The sequence below is a fragment of the Buteo buteo genome, chromosome 20 (genome assembly GCF_964188355.1).
Source record: "Buteo buteo chromosome 20, bButBut1.hap1.1, whole genome shotgun sequence".
In the NCBI taxonomy this organism is placed as follows: Eukaryota; Metazoa; Chordata; class Aves; order Accipitriformes; family Accipitridae; genus Buteo; species Buteo buteo.
The window spans coordinates 16,592,448-16,611,539 of NC_134190.1; the positions used below are offsets into that span (position 1 = coordinate 16,592,448).

Genomic DNA, 19,092 nt, shown 5'->3' on the forward strand with positions numbered 1-19,092 from the left:
TTGCTATGGTGAACATACTTCATCACAATCTTGTTGTTAGTGCTGTCAAATAGCTTAGATTCTATGAAGCGTGAATGATGTGTTGGAAAGATTAATTTTGTCAGGTATACTTATGACAAGCGTAGCTAACATCTCAGAAGGAATAGTTTACAAGCACTTGCATGATTAGCCCAATTGTTTTGTTTCATAATTAATTATGTTTATTCATGGATGAAGCTGTGATTTCTGTCTGGAACTAGAAAGTGTATCTCTGATAGCCATTGTGAAAAACAAAATTACTCTTTTAGAACCACTATCATTTTCTGTGAAGAATGTAATCTTAAGTCTTTAGAGTCCTGATGATACTGTGAATGCATGTGTGTTTATAATATGTGTGACCATAGAGTTCTTGGTTTTTCTTTTAACGTAACCTCAGAGTACTACACTTTGCAGTGCATGTGTTTTGCAGTACTTTCAAGATAGGAATAGGAGGACAGAGTTGAGTCCACTGACTGAATTCTCTTTGTGTGTATTTGTTAATTAATAGGACAAGTGTTTTTGTGTTATGGAAAAAGACTTATGATTTTACTAGTCAAGACTATTCATCTCGAATTTGGTAGAATTGGATTTTGGTGATGGGTACATACAGACCTTAGTTTTCTTTATAGAGTTCAGAATCTTTCTAATAATGATCAGTAAATTCATTTCATTGCTACTAATATTAATTGCATGGATGTGTGCATTAAGTGACCTCGAGAATACATTGACAAGCTAGTAGTGCCTCTGGCACATAGCATACTAAAACACAGGGAAGTAATTCTGATATCAGAGTTTATTCTTTTCTAATGCTATCTGTCCTGTATTTGAAACCTTTTAAAAAGTTTAAGTTAAAATTGAGTAGTGCTAAGGATAGTTCAAGCTTTAACTTCTCAGATTTAAATTCTCCTTGTGGTTTTGTTGTCGAGTGAGTCTTGTAGGTTTTATAGAATCACCATTTCTAAAGTTCCTGGCTTCTTTCTATAGGCAACTTTTCACTTCTGTTCATGTCTCAGCTTTGCCTCTTTATGCTTTCTGCTACACCTAGCAAGGGGCTCCTTTCAAATCTCCCATCTGCTTTGTCAGCTTTAGGAAGTGAATGGGAGTCCTCAATGGGTGATAAACTGCTTATGGTGAACTATACCCATTCCTTAACTGAGAGGTAATCAGCATACTTGGTAGCTCTTATTTCTAGTCTGGTGTGAGATGCAAAAATTCTCTAATCACTTCTTTGAGTTTTTGTTTAATACAGAGGCAAAAAATATCTTAAGATAATGATAAACCCTTGCATTCAGGATGAAACCTGCATTTTGATGCAGTTATATATGAACAGTCCTTAGTTTCTTGTGGAATTCATAAACTTTACAAAACCAATCCGTAGACAACTGTAAATTCAGCATCTTGAAAAGCGTGCATATGGAAGTAAGGTAATATGTGTGGTATGATGTTAGCTATTGAAAATTAACAACGCATCTACTAATGGTAACCCCATTTGACAAAATAATTGCCTTCTGCATTTGACTTGCTGAAGCTTTACTCTTTAAAACCCCCATTTATTCTGTTACACCATCCATGTACAGAGATCCCAGGTGCTGTCATCTAAGAAGGAATAGGTAAAGACTATTGTTCATTAATAATAAATGATTCATTGAGAGTAAAAAGATAATTAAGGGGTTTATAGCTAAATGACTAAAGATAAAGTGAAAGATAATTTTAGCATATTAAAAATTTGCATTGAATATGTCAAGGAAAAAGTCCACAGAAAATAGTATGTGTAAAACAATAAAAATGAGAAAGTGAACATAGGAGCATCTTGGATATATTTAAGTCCTAAATAAAGCTGATTAACATTTATTCCAGATTTTTTAAAATCCTTACCTAAAAGCTAAGATAACTTTTTTCCCTCCTATTAATCTCCACACATGGTGAAAACTCCCACCTTGGTTTGTTGTTTTGCTCCCTTTCCCCTGCCAAAAAACTTAGCAAAACTTGAGGCTTACAGGTTTCCTTGAGGCAGTACTTGGGTCTGGTTTGCATACTTGAAGAATTGATTTTAACTTAAGTCATCATCAGCCTTGGTATGCACTTGCTGGCTGCATACTGGTAGTCCTCGGCTTGTGGAGCTGTAAGGTTGGCTTTCGTAGGGATGTGTCATGAAGGTGCAGGAACAACCTGCACTTTCTATTACTCTTCTATTTTTCAACTCTGTTTTCTAAAATCCTCTGTTCTCCGCCCGAAGTTAAGGTGATCAAACACTTACCATCACCTTGTCATCATCTTTTCCTCCGTTCTTCCTTTTCCTTTGGACCCCTCTCTTCCTACCTGTTTATAGATACCATCCCTCAATTCTTCTCAAAAGTAAGATACATTGCTGCTTCTATTTTCCAATTTTTTAGAAGACTCCTGCACAATCCTGCTGTGCTCTGAACTCAAGAAAATGGTATCAAAATATACCAGGATGTGATTAGTAATAAAAATTCAGGTTGTTCAGGCCCGGAATCCTTTTAATATATATCAGGGCTCAAAAGATGATATGTCTGTATTGTTGATGATGTATCAACTGCTGCTGGGTTGCAGGCAGAAGTGGTTCCCAAATGTTTGGGGGCTGCAGGAATGAGCATTTCCATGCAGTCGTTGCGTAAGATCAAGACTTGGCCCTGTGGTTCAGCTGAGTGACCACACAGGTGATTGCTGCCAATTTAAATAGTAGGAGTGAGACCCCAGGGCCAGTCCTGATTTGGCACAGCCTGAAACCTGAAATTGGTGGTTGTGTATGAGGTTGTGAAGGAGTGCGTCTGAAGGAGGGAGGCATGCAACTGGGCCATCATGTGCTGGGGATGCTGAGGAGAAGATGCTGTGCCGCAGCAGTTTTGTGGAAGGCATGAAAGAAAACTGCTATATGCATTCATTAGCTAACAGAAAGTTGTTACCCATGGTAGTTTGGTGCCTAGAGTGACAGTGACTGTGTTGTGGCTTATAACTTGCCCAGGGTAAGCCTGGGATCCTCTGGCCTGCCAGCGTTCTTAACTTGGAAAAAAAATGGTACAGGAAAAATGGCTCCTTCCTCCTTCATTTGGTGGAGGTTGGTTGACTGGCTTCTTTTTCCATGTTGCTGCTTTCTGTAAGGGAAGAATTGCTACAATTATTTAGGTTGATCTCAAATTCATTAAAATCAAAGACGTTTTTGTCACTGACATCAGTGTAGCCAGGTAACTGCATTATCACATGCTCTGGGGACTCTGCTAACAGCTGCCTCTGTAACAGGAGACAAACTCTTATTTTTCAAAGAGAAGATTGTTACGCATCACCTACTGTTAGTGTGGAACCTGACCAATTCATCCTTTGCTGACAGGTTTATGAACTGCTTATAACCATCTATCAAATCAATTGAATTGCTTAATTCTTGTATGTCTAGTGCTTCTTGTCCAGAGCAACAGTCAATAATAATGCACATAAGAGATAATTTTCAGCAGTATTAGATGTGAACACGTACATAAAAGAAACATCTCGTAATGCAAAGATCTTGGGATAAGTTAGACAGCAGCAGTGTTGACACAAGTGTGAAGATGAATGTAGAGGAATGGATTAGTTTCAATTACCTCTAATGAAGTTCAGAATATTTTGGTATGTTTCATTCCAGAATAATTTTTTTATTACAGAGTTAATTTTTTCTGCCTCTCCCTCTGCTCTTGTAAAGAAGAAATGTTAATATCTCTTTATGTTGTTCTACAGACCACTTTCTGATTCTGAACAGATCAACTTTTTAAAGAAAACGAGACTATATATTCAGCAGCAGAAGTACGATGAAGCGGTAAGTCTGGTTTTGCTATATGCCTTCTAGAAACTTTTTACAGGAACTTTTATTATATATATAAATATTTAGATTTGTTTAACTTGAAACTGGGAAATACAACCTTTTTCCTTCCTTATGATGCATATCTCATTAACATAAATAAAATCCCACTGTAAGTCTCCAAAATTTTGCATTTTGACATCACTTCTAATGAATAATACTGACTTGCTGTATTTTTTCTCATACTTCTTAAACTGTTACTATTCCACAGTATACTAACACACAGTATATGTTTTTATTTTCCACTGTAGAAAAGGGTATATTGAGAGAGAAACTGAGGAATGTAGTTCATGTTCACACTTCTTAGGCTGCTAGTTGCATGGAAAAAAGTATGATGTCTTGCTCTATCATAGATCCTGCTTTGTTTTTTTCTTTTACATGAACCAGCTGTTCTTGTTTCTAATGTCACATTTCAGTTTGTCAGAGACTGGGACCCATATGTGGAATCGTTCTGTGCTTCCCAGTTCCGGTATTACTTTCCTAAGCATTTGCTGCCGCTCACTGTGCAACAGGGTACTCGATGGGTGCAGTTCACCAGTGCTTTTATTCTGACATTTACAGAAATAATTTGTAGAGCTAAATGATAAAAAGAAGTCTTTCATTTTAACAGGTTTAGTTTGGTCACTGATTTTATGTTTAAAAAGTACATGAAAAACTGGAATATGTAAGGTTACATTTAACCTGCCAGATGCATGGAAGAATAATTCCATTATGTGTTGGGGTTCAGCTCTTCTTTTTCCCCAGTACGTTTCTCAGGGTAATAAATTACTATTTTATGCACAGTACAGCTAAATCTATTTTATACCTTATACCTTTTTATTTACCTCATTGTAAATTGGAAATAACTCAGTTTAAATCAATGGATCTATTTTGCTGTGGGAGAAGGCTTTCTTTTTGGTTTTCTAATACTACTACTTGGCTGTCACACATTTACTTATAGGAGATATTTTATACATTTCAGCAGCAGAACCTGTGAGTTTGTGGTATTGGTTATATAAATTTTACCGGTTGTTCACCTGAGTGCCCCATGTGTTCAGGTTCACTCTTGATCACTAACACATCAGGCTTGTGCCTGTGCCCTGGTTATCCTCAGCTTCCTATATCACAATGCAGAAAGGTTGGTGCGTTACCAGCTGCCGGGGTATAGATGATGCTTTGCCTCCTCAGCTCTGCAGCTCTTTGCGTTGCAAATGTGCGTTCATAATTGTACCCTCTGGAATGACATGATTTTGGGTGAGTTTGCCCATTGGCAGACTTGTGATCTCTTCAGTAGTTGACATATCTTTTTCTGTTGATTGTTGCTATTAAGTCCCAACTGGATACCTGGACATATAAAGAAGCATTGTCATGTATGCTCAACTTCTTATTATACTCTTCCTTACAGATCTTTTAATCACCAGAGAATACTCAGGGACCACAAATTACACAGCTGAGCTTACCATCTTTGGGTAAATCACAGGGGTCAGCACACCTCTGTGTAAGGAATGATATGGTGGGAAAACCCACTATCTTTATCATGGTGTCTCCCCAGTGAAGGTACTGAGTAAGGGGACCTGTGATTAGGCTCAGTACAACCCTTCTTGTGTCCAAATGATTTGCATCCCGAGAGCCCCAGGCAGGTGCTTTGTGAATGAAACTGGGGCTCCCATTCAGTCTGAATCCACCTCTGGTGCTTAGGCAAAGCGCTGGGGTTATCAGGTGTTACTGAAGTGGAGGACATCAAGCCGCCGGAAGCGGGTGTTTCGGGCTGTGGAGAGTGACCATGGGAACGCTTATGGGAAAAACAAGTGGCGTGCTTGGTAGTAGGTGGTGGTCGAGGAGTGCTATCTGTGTAGCTTTCACCATCTGACCGCTGTCATGGCCGGGGGGATGGCGAAGGAGCCAAATAATGGTTGACTTCATGTCCAGCAGGAGTCCAAAGCAGTGTGTACTCCAGCAGTTGGTGCTGGCCAAAACGTAATACCTCAGTGCAGAGAGGACACACATGCCGAGAGAGGCGGAGCTGCTTGAGCTCCACTTGCTGTCAGTTAAGTTGATTTCTGGAATGGAGCTTACACTATTCTGAACTGTTGCTTATATGTTTTGTCCACCTCTAGGTATCTCTCTGCAAAACCCTGATTAACCTTGCTTTGGAAGGCTTGTCTTATTACCATACTTACGATAGACTATTCCTGGGTCTAAGTATTGCAGTGAGTTTTGTGGGCTGGACAACTTACGTGATTTTGGTCATTATCAAGACCCATACCAATTTGACCAAGACTGTCCAGGCTAATAACAAGGTAGGTCAGAAATATGCAATTATTTGTTACTATCAGTTTTCAGCATTATATGTATGCTCAGTCTCTCTGTGTGGGACAAATTGCACACCTTCCACTTCTTTTAACTACATGTGGAAACTGGCAAGCTGTGGAGTTTTCTAGCTACTGTAATCCTGTGTAGCATTACTACTTGGTCCATTTATTAGGATCAGTATTCCTAAGCCGTATAAGTCTGAGTATGCAATATTGTGCTTTGTCAGTTGCTTCCTTCCTACAGCTGTGCATTTTACTAGACGCTAATGCAAGTGTAAGCAAACATAGTGATTTAAAACTATTAGAGGGACTGTCTTTAACCAGAAGTCAATTTTCAGCATTAATTGTAGTAAAGTCAGCACTCTGTTGTAATACTTGTTTAGAAGAATACTGACTTCAGGCTTCCATTTTGATTTTTGTTCTTTACTGTAAGGCCAAAAAGAAATTAACACGTAAATTATTTTATTCCTGTCCTCTTTGACAATGTGAAATCAGTTTTCAGAAGCTGTGCAGTCCAATCATGGCATTTTTAAAATATATAATCTGTTTTAATAGAAAGGTGAACTGTGGTTTCACAGATCAGCTTGCCATCTTGCTCTTTGTGATTTGCAAGGGTGCAGCAGAAGACACCAAAGATGAAGGAAGTTCACTTTGACAAGGTTATTATGGTTTGATTTTTCATGAAGTACGAAATCCGAGGAATTTCATTTACTTTCAGTTATTCATCAGGAAAAGAGATACCTCAAAATGGTAAACAGGCAAAAAGCTAGCATTTCACTGAAGGATTAAAACCTTGGGGGGGGGGGGGGGGGGCGGGGGAATGACCTAAACTTCAAGAATTTGTTTCTGAATAAAAGAAATTGTTTCATTTAGTAATGTAAATGAGAATGAGCACTTACTTAGCATCTTTACTGCCTTCAGTATATTACTCTGAGAAAATCCCTATCATGCTATCTTGAGGTTTTTACTACTGGCTGAAATGAGATAATCTTGGCCTTTAATGAAAATGATCAAACAAAATTGAAATGGAAAATATTCATAAGTGCTGTACTGCATGATTTACATTTTCTTTCATCAAATAACTAAGAAGAAATAATCCACAATACATGTTATGTTAGATATGAACAAAATAATTACAATAAATAGACTGGATATTGGGCATATTAATAACTATATTAACCAAAAACTTCACATTTTTAGTTGACATCAGATTTTCATTTGGTATGTTTTATTTTACTTGTTGAAGACAACTTTTATGCTAGTGACACTGGCAGAAAAAAAATTAGCTTTCTTAGTTCTTTGTCTATAGAATTTTTCTTTCCTCAGTTTTAGTAAAAGGCCTTTTTCTGTAGTGTCTTTTTAGTGTTCCTATTACTTAGGGAATCGCAGTGTGAGGCTAATGCTTCATAGCTGAAAGTTATTTGGTTTATAGCTAATATTGGAGCTACTTAAAGAATTTTTCGGAGAAACTAATCTACCATTCACTAATAGTCTTCTGCAAAGCACAGCCTTATAAAACCTGAAAGGAGCCTTTGAATAATGAAACTGCATATCCTGTATATATCATCTTTAAAAGTTTTTGGCTTCTTACAATGCATATGAAAAACCTTTTTTTCTTTTAGAGTAGTCTGTTGTTTTACTTTGCAAGAAGCCTAACTGTTTAATCTATTTTTAAACATCCACAAAAAATGCAAATCTGGTTTCCATTTTCAATGCATGACCAACTAGATAGGACTTCATAATATTTATGTCTCTATATGGAATAAAATGTTGATTGCATGTGTTTACTCATTCAGTGATAAATTATATTGTATGCATATCATATCTATACATATTCATTCTGTCTATATGTCAACAAATGTAAACTTTAATAAAACAGAATTGCATTAGGTCAGCTTTCTGTATGACATATTTTTTCTTACTTTAATGGTATATCTTAATAGAAATTCTGTTTTTAAAATCATTTAGAACTTGCATTTGCTGTCAGTTTAGATCAAGGCAGTTGTATGTCAGTTAGAGGATGGGGCAGGTACGACCCAGAAAAAATGTTAACCCGCCTGTGTGAACTGCTAATTGAATGTCTTTTCTTCTAAGCATATTTAACATAGTCGCGTATCTGTCTACACAAGTCATTCAAAGAAACTGCATTCATGTGGAAGAAAACAGTGTCTTCAGTCATTACCTACACATACACTAAAGACTGCTCAGTCACTAAAGGTTCCTTTCCTATGTCAAGTTGTAATATGTAAAGATAAAATTGTTTATTTATAGCTTGTACATAATCTTCCCTTACCAGTAATTCTACTGATAACTGAATGTCCCTAAATAAGGAAGAGTAGTTCAATAACCAGGTAAAAGGCAGATGCAGAGTGATTGTTTAAATGTTCCTCTTTGCACAAACAAGAGATTGCTGCTTCCTGATGATTAAGGACTAGCCTACCTGTCTGAGATTACCCAGTTTTTAAATTTCCTTTCTGTCTTTCATGTTCCTCCTTACGGCGCTCTCAGTCCGAGAACGTGTGTCTTTGAGTACATGGTAGGGAGAATGTTTTAATCTCATGTGATTTTTTAAATTTTTTTTTCTTTTTCCCCCTTTCCCCAGAAAAGCCCAAAGCTGGCATTGTAGGTCAGGATTAAATATAATAACAGTTCTAGCTATGCTACGAACCTTTTAGTGCCATGCAACTCTAGTCCTCTGTTGTATTTTGAAATTGTAGGTTCTCTGAGTAAGGCTCTCTCTCCTGTGGAAGGTAGGTCGCAAGCCTCCTTCAGTAGCTGTCCCTAGATCCTGAAGAGTTGAATTTTTTCCAGTAGGAGTTAATGTTTCATATTTTACTCTAATTAGTTATCTTACAAATGTCTCAAGTGGGAGGAGGAAACATGCGCTAATGGATTTTTCATTAAACTTTTTGACCGTAATGCTATGAACTTGAACTCAAAAGGTTATGCTCCAAGTCTGTTTTTAGAATCAAAATTTAAGAGAGTTCTTTTTTCCAGGACCCTTAGCATCTCTGACTTCCACTGGATTTCAAGTATCCATTGAACATAAATAACATTGCATACATTGGGCTTCAAGATTGTACAAGTGTGCTTGCCTGTGCAGATTTTACTGCAGGACCTTATGTAGAGACATATTTAGAATTAGATCTTCAAATACTACTGTTGTTTTTTTCATCTGGCTGGAAACAGTGTACAGAGTTGTGTACATAGACACAGGGCAGCTTGAGCGGCTGTGTTAAAATAACATTTGCTTTACTGTGTAACTAACAAATGGAAAATAGTGTGTAGATTAAAACATTTTACTGCTGTTTCAGGAAGCCATTTATTTTTCAGGAATCTACTCTTCTCTTCTACGGTTTTGCCTGTGTTGGAATGATAATAGCTTTTTTCCTGTTGATTCAAACATGTCCTTGGACATACTACGTATATTGTCTCTTGCCAGTACCAGTATGGTATGCAGTTGTGAGAGAGTAAGTAAAGAATACATTTCACAAATAATGTTTTATAAAAACAGGTCTGTGCTTCCTTTTTGTTGATAATTAAATTTTTCCCATAAGTTTGGGAGAAAAAGTGAGATATAATTTTATTAAACTTTCTGAAATGCTTCCTGAGACATTCCAGAGGACTGTGGCTTATATTTCACTTGACATATAGTTTCCAAACTGACTGATAAAGCTGCCAATTCTAGAAGATATCTCTTCTATTAGTAAAAGTAAATCAATGTCTTTGCAGGATGAACTGGTTTTAGTACTCTTGTAACTGTAGCAAAGGGGTGCTAAAATCCTGGGCAAATACTTGTAGCAGCTGTTATAAAATGGGACAGGTTGTTCCTTTTCCTCAGTAACTTTGAAATAGTCTTATCCTGCAAAGTGTCAAGTATGCTGAACTCCAGCTGCTTTTGGAGGACATGTGCTGGTCATGTTGAGGATTGTGCTCTGATATTGAAACAAACTTGTCTTGTTTGGGTCTCCTTTTACTCCAGATCCAAAAATACTTGTTAACTTCTGATTTCTGTTACTTCCCTAATCTACTGGCAATTCTGTAGATACCAACTTGGTATTATTCAGAGAAAATGAGACCAACTGCAGTTAGATAATGAGCTGCCCCATAAAACACTGGAAAAGCTAACTGGGGATTTTTTTCTCTCTAAAGCTTCTGAATGTGTTTCATCAGTTATGACAGACATTAAGCACAGCATAACCAAAAATGTTCATAAACTCAGAGTCTATTTGGATAAAGAATAATCTGAAGCTTGTCCAAATACTGGTGAAGATGTGCCAGAAATGGGAGGGAAAAAGCTGGAGGGTTTTATTGTAGATTTTATATCAAGTAAAACCGGGCAGAAGGAGCTTAGGCCATCACCCACTCTGTTTCTAAACAGCCAGCAGGATCAGCAATACCTGAAACATTTCTTGTGCTCTGACCCCCTCCTCACCCTTCAAAGGCAAAATACTATGTTATTTCTGTTTTTTGAAGATAATTATTATCTTGTTCCATCATTTTGAACAGAATTCCGGTTATTCAAGACCTTGCCACGAATTTCTTGTCACTTCACCTCGGTCAGTCTATAGGATTTCTCTTGGTTTGTACACTGGGAATTGAAATACTAGTAAGTATTCATATGTATCAACAGGGTATCTCATTGCTAGCTTTCTACCTCTTTGAGAAATTGTAAGTTTTATTAATGTGCTTATTTTTCAGTCTTCTGTTGGATTTTAATTTTTTTTATTAGGTCTTCAGCTTTTTCTACCGCTCTACACTTACTGTTGGTCTTCTCGTCTTTGCTGGCTGGCCAGTAATCACACAGCTGTGTGTTCAAGCAAAGGTACTGTATTGCTTTGCTTAAAAAGAGCATTTTAAGTGGCTAACAGCTAATTGCATCTTAGGATGTTGGGACGGGTCTCTTTGGAATGCTGCTTTAGATTCTTGTTCAGTTATGCTCTTATTCTGATCTCTGTCATAAGCAGCATGTAGCAAGGCAAGGGAGTTTAATATGATCTAGATAGATATACAGGATAAGTAGTAAGACTGCTTAAGAATTTTGGGGTAGCTATGAGTTAGCTATCAGTTTTCTGTTGTTAATGATAACTAAAAAGTTCTTGACTGAAAATCATATGAAATGCACATCAGTTAGCAAATTGTCACAGTGACAAAAGTGTTGACATGCGTGATTGGTGAAAGCGATACCATTTAAGTAATATGATCATTTCTTGAAAAAAAAAAAATTTAAGATAACTGGAAAACGCTTGTCAGTTCCATTATTGTCTGCAATCAGCTGGCACGTACTCAGAGGCGGCTTTCCGTAGTGTTTTTCCCAGGAAAAAACTCCACTTTTGTAGATATGAGTGTGAAGTGGCACAACCTTTAACATAAGAGACATTTGTTCCATTAGTTTATTCAAACATCTCTTATTTCACAGAATACCTAAAACCTAAAGTTCTAGAGTAACTTTAATATTTTAATTTTAAAAAATTGGAGTCAAATTGCGAAGTCTTGCTCTGCAAGAACTGTCAAGATGAAGGCTTGTATTTATTTACAATTCTTTTTATTGTATTTGAGTAATAAAGTAACTTGTCTTAAAGCTGGGTATACACAGAAGATGTTTTGTTGCACTGAAAAATTCCTTTCAGAAATTTGAATCTGACTTGAGCTTGAAAACTTTTAAGTGATGTAGCTCTTGATGTCTTTATTTAAAGTAAAATACCTGGGATGGTTATTTTTTCTTCCTAGCAAAGAATTTAGAGAACTACTTAGATGATTATGGTTGTTAAATCAAATGGCATTCAGATTCAAAGACTGGAAAATGTTACCATATTGCTAGAGAATAGGTGATTAGTTAGCTGCTGCAAACTTCTGATGAGATTAGTTTTACTCCTTTCTTCTGTAAGGTTACTCATCAGCTTTATGGTGACTGCAATGTGTGTGAAGGCCACACTTTGAGAAAGTGCTTTAAAGTATAAGCTTAGCTTTAATTCTCATTGTCTTTGATAGGATTTTGACAGCTGTGTAAATGAGACTCTTTTCTGTATTAAATTGAAGTGCTGTAATACCAATGACCCTGTGCCCTTTTTTCAGTTAATTTTAGTCTTGATAGACGCAGCGGGGTTTTGCCTGTGGGAGATGCTAGTAGCTGTTAGTAGTTCGCTGAAGTATACTTTTTTCTGATTAGACAATTGTCTGTCCCCATGACCTCCAAAAAATCCCATTTGTTTTTCTTCTTTTAGACAAGAGCATTGATCTGGACTCTTCTGTGTGTGCTCCTGGCAATATTTCCTTTAATGCCTGTTGTAGGAAGAGAACCAAACATTCCTATGGTGTAAGAACCACATCTTGTTCTTTAAACTTTTTATTTCCCTCTTTGATATTCAAAATTTAGGCTGCCTTTTGATATATGTGAGGAATTGTATTATTGAAAGCTGGCTGAGACAGGTATTGAAATTCAGAATTTAAATAACATGATTATAGAGACCTCAGTTATTCACCAATGTGAATGAGAATAGACTTTTAATTCTTTTGCCACATCCATTTGCTCTTTGCATTCTTCGGTAATTTCTTGTCAAAGGAAGCATTTCTTGTAATACAAAAATTTGCAAATTTTACATCAAAATGAAGGTCATCATTAAAGGAGGAGCTTCACTGGGGTGCAAACATGGTAAATAGCACTGACGTGAATAAGAACATTTATTCAAAAGCAATTTACTTTATCTGAATTCTTCCATCTAATGTTGAATAATCTGTCTTCAAATAGTACTCTGTACCTAATGAGATATTCAGGGAAATAGAACAAATAGTATAGGCAGAGCTCTCTTCTTCCTTGGTATCTCCTTTGTCTCTTATTGTTCCACTTCTGCTTCTCTGTTCTGCATTTTCCTTTCTGGTGTTGCTTGTCTGATTTTCTATAGTTGTTGATTTGCATCTTTTTTCTAGTGCATCTTTGTCGTCTGTCCCTCTCCTCTTGTGAGCTACACTTTCATCATACAAGCATTCTCTCCTATCTGGATGCAATCCAGGTGGTTGGCCTGAAAGCATTAGGCTGGTGGTATCATTGTAGCTGCTGCAGAGAGAGACTTGAATTGACCTTGACTGCAACAGCTCCTTCTGCTGTCTGGCAGAAGATACTGTGCCCCATCAGACCCAGGGTGCCTGATCCTCAGTAATACATGGGATTTGAGCAGTAATATATGATTGCAGATAGAATTATGAGCCCAGATATTTCCAAAATTATTGACATTCTGCCTCAGTATTTTTCACTGTGATTTAAATCTATCTATTGAAAACCCTTCTTAGTCTTGATGGTTGGGCACGTTAGAAATATTCAGGACTGATTTGCTTTGGCTGTATTACAATCTCTCAGCCGTATATACACGTGTATGTATTCTACTGGGCCAAACTGAGGGGTTTTTATTCTTTAGAACATTTGAGCACAGCTTAGAAATCAAAATGGAACTGAATTACTTTCAGATCTTCCTCCCTGATGCTTCTTTACATTCACCTTACTAAGGCTCTACATCTTCCTATTTATTCTTCTAATAAAACATTGTACCTCTGAAACAGTTTGTGCCTCTCTGGATCTTGTCAAGGGAGTTTTGAAGCTGAAAATGCTTGAAGCAACAATTAAAAATATATGTGCATGTAACACTTCAGGATATTGAAGATAAGGAGATGCTGGGAGAGAAGATATAGGAGGGAGAAATTAGAGTACCAGTGAGAAATAGGTGCATTTATTAAATCTGTTCTTGAGCAGTGGCACCCTATGTCAGGTCAGGCCTTCTTCAGTACATAAACAAAACTTACATGGTATGAACAGGGACCTCCTGACTCAACTCAGTTGTAAAAAGGAAACATACAGGAGTTGAAAGCAGGGTCAGATGACCCAGGAGGAACATGGAGATGCTGTCTGAATATGCAGGATAAGTTAGGAAAGCCAAAACTCTCCTGGAGTTGAATCTGGTGTGGGATGTAAAATACTACAAGACAGCGTACAGCAGCAAAAGGAAGACTAGGGAAAATGTGGCCCTGCTGCTGACTGGGATGGGGACCTGGTGATGAAGGACATAGAAATGGGAAAGGCTGGGGTCTTCTTTTGCCTCCATCTTTACTGGTAAGACTGGCCATCACAAACCCCAGCCTTCAGACTGCTGAGACCTGTGGGGAGGTCTGGAGCAAGGAAGACATAACCTTAGTGGAAGAGGATCAGGTTAGGGTTAAACAAACTGGACATGCATTAGTCTGTGGAGCCTGATAGGACACACCCAAGAGAGCTCCTGGAGCTGGCGAATCACTGTGATAATCTTTGAAGAGTTGTGGCAATGTCTGGTGGGAGAGGTTCCTGAGGACTGGAAGAAAGCAGATGTTGTCACTGCTATCTTTGGGAAGGGCAAGACAGAGGATCCAGACACCTACAGGCCAGTCAGCCTCACCCCAATCCCTGAAAAGGTACCTGAGCAACTAATCCTGGAAGCAAACCATTTATAAACATATGAAGGACAAGGAGATTGGCAGTAGTCAGCATGAATTTATGAAGGGGAGATTATGTTTGACCAAGCTGGTAGCCTTCTAAGATGAGAAGACTGGCTTGGTGAGCCAGGGGAGAGCAGTGAATGTTTTATTTTGACTTCAGCAAGGATTTTGGTACTGTCTCTCATAATATCCTCATACAGAAACTGATGAGGTACAGGCTAGATCAGTGGACAGTGAAGTGGACTGGAAACAGGATTCCTGTCAAGTTCAAAGGATTGTAATCCGGGGCACAAAATCCAGCTGGAGGCCAGTCACTAGTGTACAGCAGGGTTTGGTGTTGGAGCCAATACTGTTTTAACATCTTCATTACTGACCTAGATGATGGGACAGAATGCACCCTCAAGTTTGTAGGTGATATAAAACTGGGAGAAGTGGTTGATTCATGTCGTGGTTTAAGCGCAGCCAGTAACTAAGGACTGTGCAGCCACTCAGTCATTCCCCCACCACCCAGTGGGATGGGGGAGAGAATCGGGGGCGGGGGGAAAGGTAAAACTCATGGGTTGAGGTAAGAACAGTTTAATAGAACAGAAAGGAAGAAACTAATAATGATAATAACAACAATAATAAAATGACAATAATAATAAAAGGATTGGAATATACAAAACAAGTGATGCATAATGCAATTGCTCACCACCCACTGGCTAATGCCCATTTAGTTCCTGAGCCCCCCCCCCCCCCCCCCCAAGGCCAACTTCCCTCAGTTTATATACTGGGCATGACATCCCATGGTCTGGAATACCCCTTTGGCCAGTTTGGCTCAGCTGTCCTGGCTGTGTCCCCTCCCAACCCCTTGTGCCCTTCCAGCCTTCTTGCTGGCTGGGCATGAGAGGCTGAAAAATGCTTGACTTAGTTGTTGCTAAGTAGTGTTTATACTGAAAACATCAGTGTGTTATTGACAATTCTTCTCATACTGAACCCAAAACATAGCACTATACCAACTACTAGAAAGAAAATTAACTCTATCCCAGCCGAAACCAGGACAATGCAGCAGATAGATGTGCTGCCCTTCAAAGGGAGCTCAGCAGGCTGGAGAAATGGGCAGACCAGAAACTCATGAAGTTCAAAAAAGGGAAGTGCAAAGTCCTGCACTTGAGCAGAAATACTTTCCATGCACCAGGACAGGCTGGGACCAACTGGTTTGACCGTGAGCCAGCACTGTGCCACTTGTGGGAAAGGCCAATGGTATCCTTGGCATCACCAGGATGATGATGAGGAAGGTGATTATTCCTCTCTACTCAGCCCTGACAAGACACATCTGAAAGTGCTGTGTCCAGTTCTGGGCTCTCCAGAAAGAAAGATGTGGACATGCTGGACAAGGTCCAGAGAATGGCCATTAAGATGAGTAAGGGTTTAGAGCACGTGTCACACGAGAGTGAGTGAGAGCTGGAACTGCTTATCCTGGAGGAGAGATTGAGAGAGCTGGAACTGGTTATTCTGGAGAAGACTCAAGAGGATCTTATCAATGGATATAAATACCTCTCTGGGGGAGAAGAGTAAAGAAGACAGATTCTTCTTGGTGTCCAGTGAAGAGACAAGAAATAGGCAAAAATTCAGATACAGGAAATTCCATTTAAACATATGAAAAAAGCTTTTTTACACTGAGGGAGGTCGAGCACTGGAACAGGTTCTCCAGAGAGGTTGTGAAGTTTCCATCAGTGGAAGTATTCAACACCCTGCTTGACATGGCCCTGAGCAGCCTGCTGTACTTGGCACTGCTTTGAGTAGGGAGTTGGACTAGGCTGATCTCCAGAGATACATTCCAATCTCCATTCTGTGAGTGAGTAGCCTGCAACCATGTTCCTGTATTGGTTAGATAATTACTTGAAAATTGCTATTGAGATATGCCTATGAACATGAGGTATTTGTATGGTTTTGTATTTATGTCTGAGAAAACACAATGAGTGGAGCAGTCACAAATGGACGTTTTTGTCAGTAGTCTTTCAGTGGAGATGCTGAGGGACAAGTGGAAGCGAGGACTGCATGGTTTGGCTACTTCCATATCAAGGTTGTAGCATGACAAATATATGCAAAAACTTCTGCTGCCTTTACAGTTCCTCTGCTTGCTTGATGACTGAAGGGAGACAATTGGAGGTGGTATGAGTATTGATCTTTTAGTGAATCATGTCTGTTATTTTGGAACAGTGTCATAATTAGCATATTTACTTAATAATGCCAGGCAGTATTTTTCCTGTGTTTGTGATAAGTGACAATCTTCCCGTTAGTCTTGCTGTTGCATTTAAACAAAGCTATGTATTTGATAGTAATGGTAGTGTAATTACCCTGTTAAATGACAAAACTTGAAACCACTAAGTTTAGATCACTGGTCACTGTTACTATTTTGTTCAAAATATTATTTGGAGGTAATTGAAAGTACCTAAAAATGACAGATCGGACATGTGGCCAAAATGGAGAGGGGTTTTTTTTGTGTGGTTGTTTGGGTTTTTTTGCCACTGGCATCAAAGGAGCGTAACTGTATTTGTGGATGGCAAGCTTGTATTAAAAAAAAACCAAAACCCAAAACTCCCCCAAAAACCAAAACCACCACCACTCCCTCAACCGCCCCTCCCCCCCAACCCAAAGAAACAACCAACCACTACCAAAAAAAAAAAAACCCACAAAAAAAACCCCAACCAAACCACACTTGATTCTGGATTGGGCTTTGTTTTTCTAAAGTTGGATATTTAAGTCCTTAATGTATTAAGTCTTGATCCTGTATTGAATTATTTCATCTTAGTGAAGAACACTTCTATGAAAATTTCCTGAGCCTTTTTATGATATTTCCTGGGATTTTATTGCTCTCTTGTTTGTTTTTACAGAATAGGAACTGGTTTGCTGACTCTCTTGATCGCTTGCTTCTCATTGGTATCTCTTTGTAAAAACGAAAATAAGTACAGAAATAACGAAGATCTGAAAGTACATTTTTATCAGGTCAGTTGCTACTTTTCAGTAATTCTGAATGTTAGAGGGTTTTTACATGCAAATTTTTATGTACTTTCTAAGAATGTGTTCCTACCAAGGGTTCAATTTTCAAGAAGAAAATTATTGTTCCTAAGACTTTTCTACTTGAATATTTCAAGGAGACCATGTGCTCATGGTAATATGCATTTTTAAATATCATAATGCTGTGTTCCCAAAAAGTTTATCCTGTGCATATTTATGTGTATTGATACATAGATGTGCATACGCATTCTTATGCTCTACTCAGAGTTTGACAGTTTGTCCTACCTTCAGTCTGCGTATGTAACTTCCAATGACCTTGCAGGAATTGCACATGCACACTAAGCACAGGCTTGCTGGTTCAGGGGCTTCTTTCCAGCTTCTGGCTGTTGAATAACAAAGTGAGACTGATACTGAGCTGGTTTTTTGTTGGTTAAATCTTCTTTCAGATGAAAGATGAGATTTTTTTTTCTTTATAGCTTCATGAAATAGGTAGATCTTTTCATAGTAGGTACTAATTAAGTTCTAGAGAGCCTTTAAGATTCTAACAATACCTTGTATGTCTGCTGTCCTCTTTTGTTTTTTTAAAACTTATTACAGGATAATGGTTTTATTTCAGGACCAGCTTTATTGGTTATGACTTACATGCTGGAGTTTCTTACTGAGCTAAGCAATGCATTCATTATATCACTGGTTTAGGTATGGAGCTTAAATTGGTTAAAAGGAGGAGGGGAAAGAATAATGAATGCTTAAGATGCCTTTACCTGAGCGCTCACACATGCGTAATATGCTGGTGGTTTCTCTTAACTTTTTCAGCTGAACTGTGGAAAAGAGGTATCAGTTCCTTTCTTAAGCATTTAGGACAGATATTTTCAGTATATACTCAGCAGTGGATTTCTCACTGGAATGCCTGAAAACAAATTGTACTGGATGGAGGAGTGAGAGGACAACTAGGTGGGCAGCTGGCAGCTGGCTGACATCAACTTGCCACATAACTGCTGCAGCATCTCATGTGGTGTAACTTCGTGGAGAAGCTCACAAATGATGATGATGATGATGAAATAGATCTGTAGTCAAAAAGTAATGCCAGACTATTCTTGAGCCAACTTTAGAGAATCGGGAAATTCACTCACAGAGCCCTGGGATACTTAATTAGATTAAAATGTTCTGCCTCCTTGTTCAGGGAGTAACATCTTTGTTTTTCTCCCAACCTTGGAGAATATCATAAAGCTCCTCAAATTGCTCCTTTATCAGAGGATATTTTACAGTAGTGACATCTAATTACTAGTCTCTATTAGATTTTTATTTCAAAAGCTTACTTGGGAATGGAAAACATGGGATCCACCATTCATACTGAGGGTAAGGAAAGGATTGGGAGGGGAGATTATTCAGACTTAGAGGGGGAAAAGGACATTACAGAGGCATTACCCATTTCTAAGTAATTAACTTGTTTTGAGGTTAGGTTGCATTTAGTTG

At 38.2% G+C, this 19,092-nt stretch overlaps 1 protein-coding gene across 1 annotated transcript in view; it reads left to right on the top strand.

The window, feature by feature from the left end:
• Window positions 1-19,092, top strand: part of PIGN (phosphatidylinositol glycan anchor biosynthesis class N) — a 107,491-nt gene that overhangs the window by 59,705 nt on the left and 28,694 nt on the right. The window contains exons 13-19 of the mRNA XM_075052265.1: window positions 3,748-3,826; window positions 5,965-6,147; window positions 9,493-9,629; window positions 10,669-10,768; window positions 10,892-10,984; window positions 12,384-12,475; window positions 17,496-17,607. Of these exons, the coding sequence (XP_074908366.1) occupies window positions 3,748-3,826; window positions 5,965-6,147; window positions 9,493-9,629; window positions 10,669-10,768; window positions 10,892-10,984; window positions 12,384-12,475; window positions 17,496-17,607 (796 nt within the window). The remainder of the gene's footprint in view (window positions 1-3,747; window positions 3,827-5,964; window positions 6,148-9,492; window positions 9,630-10,668; window positions 10,769-10,891; window positions 10,985-12,383; window positions 12,476-17,495; window positions 17,608-19,092) is intronic.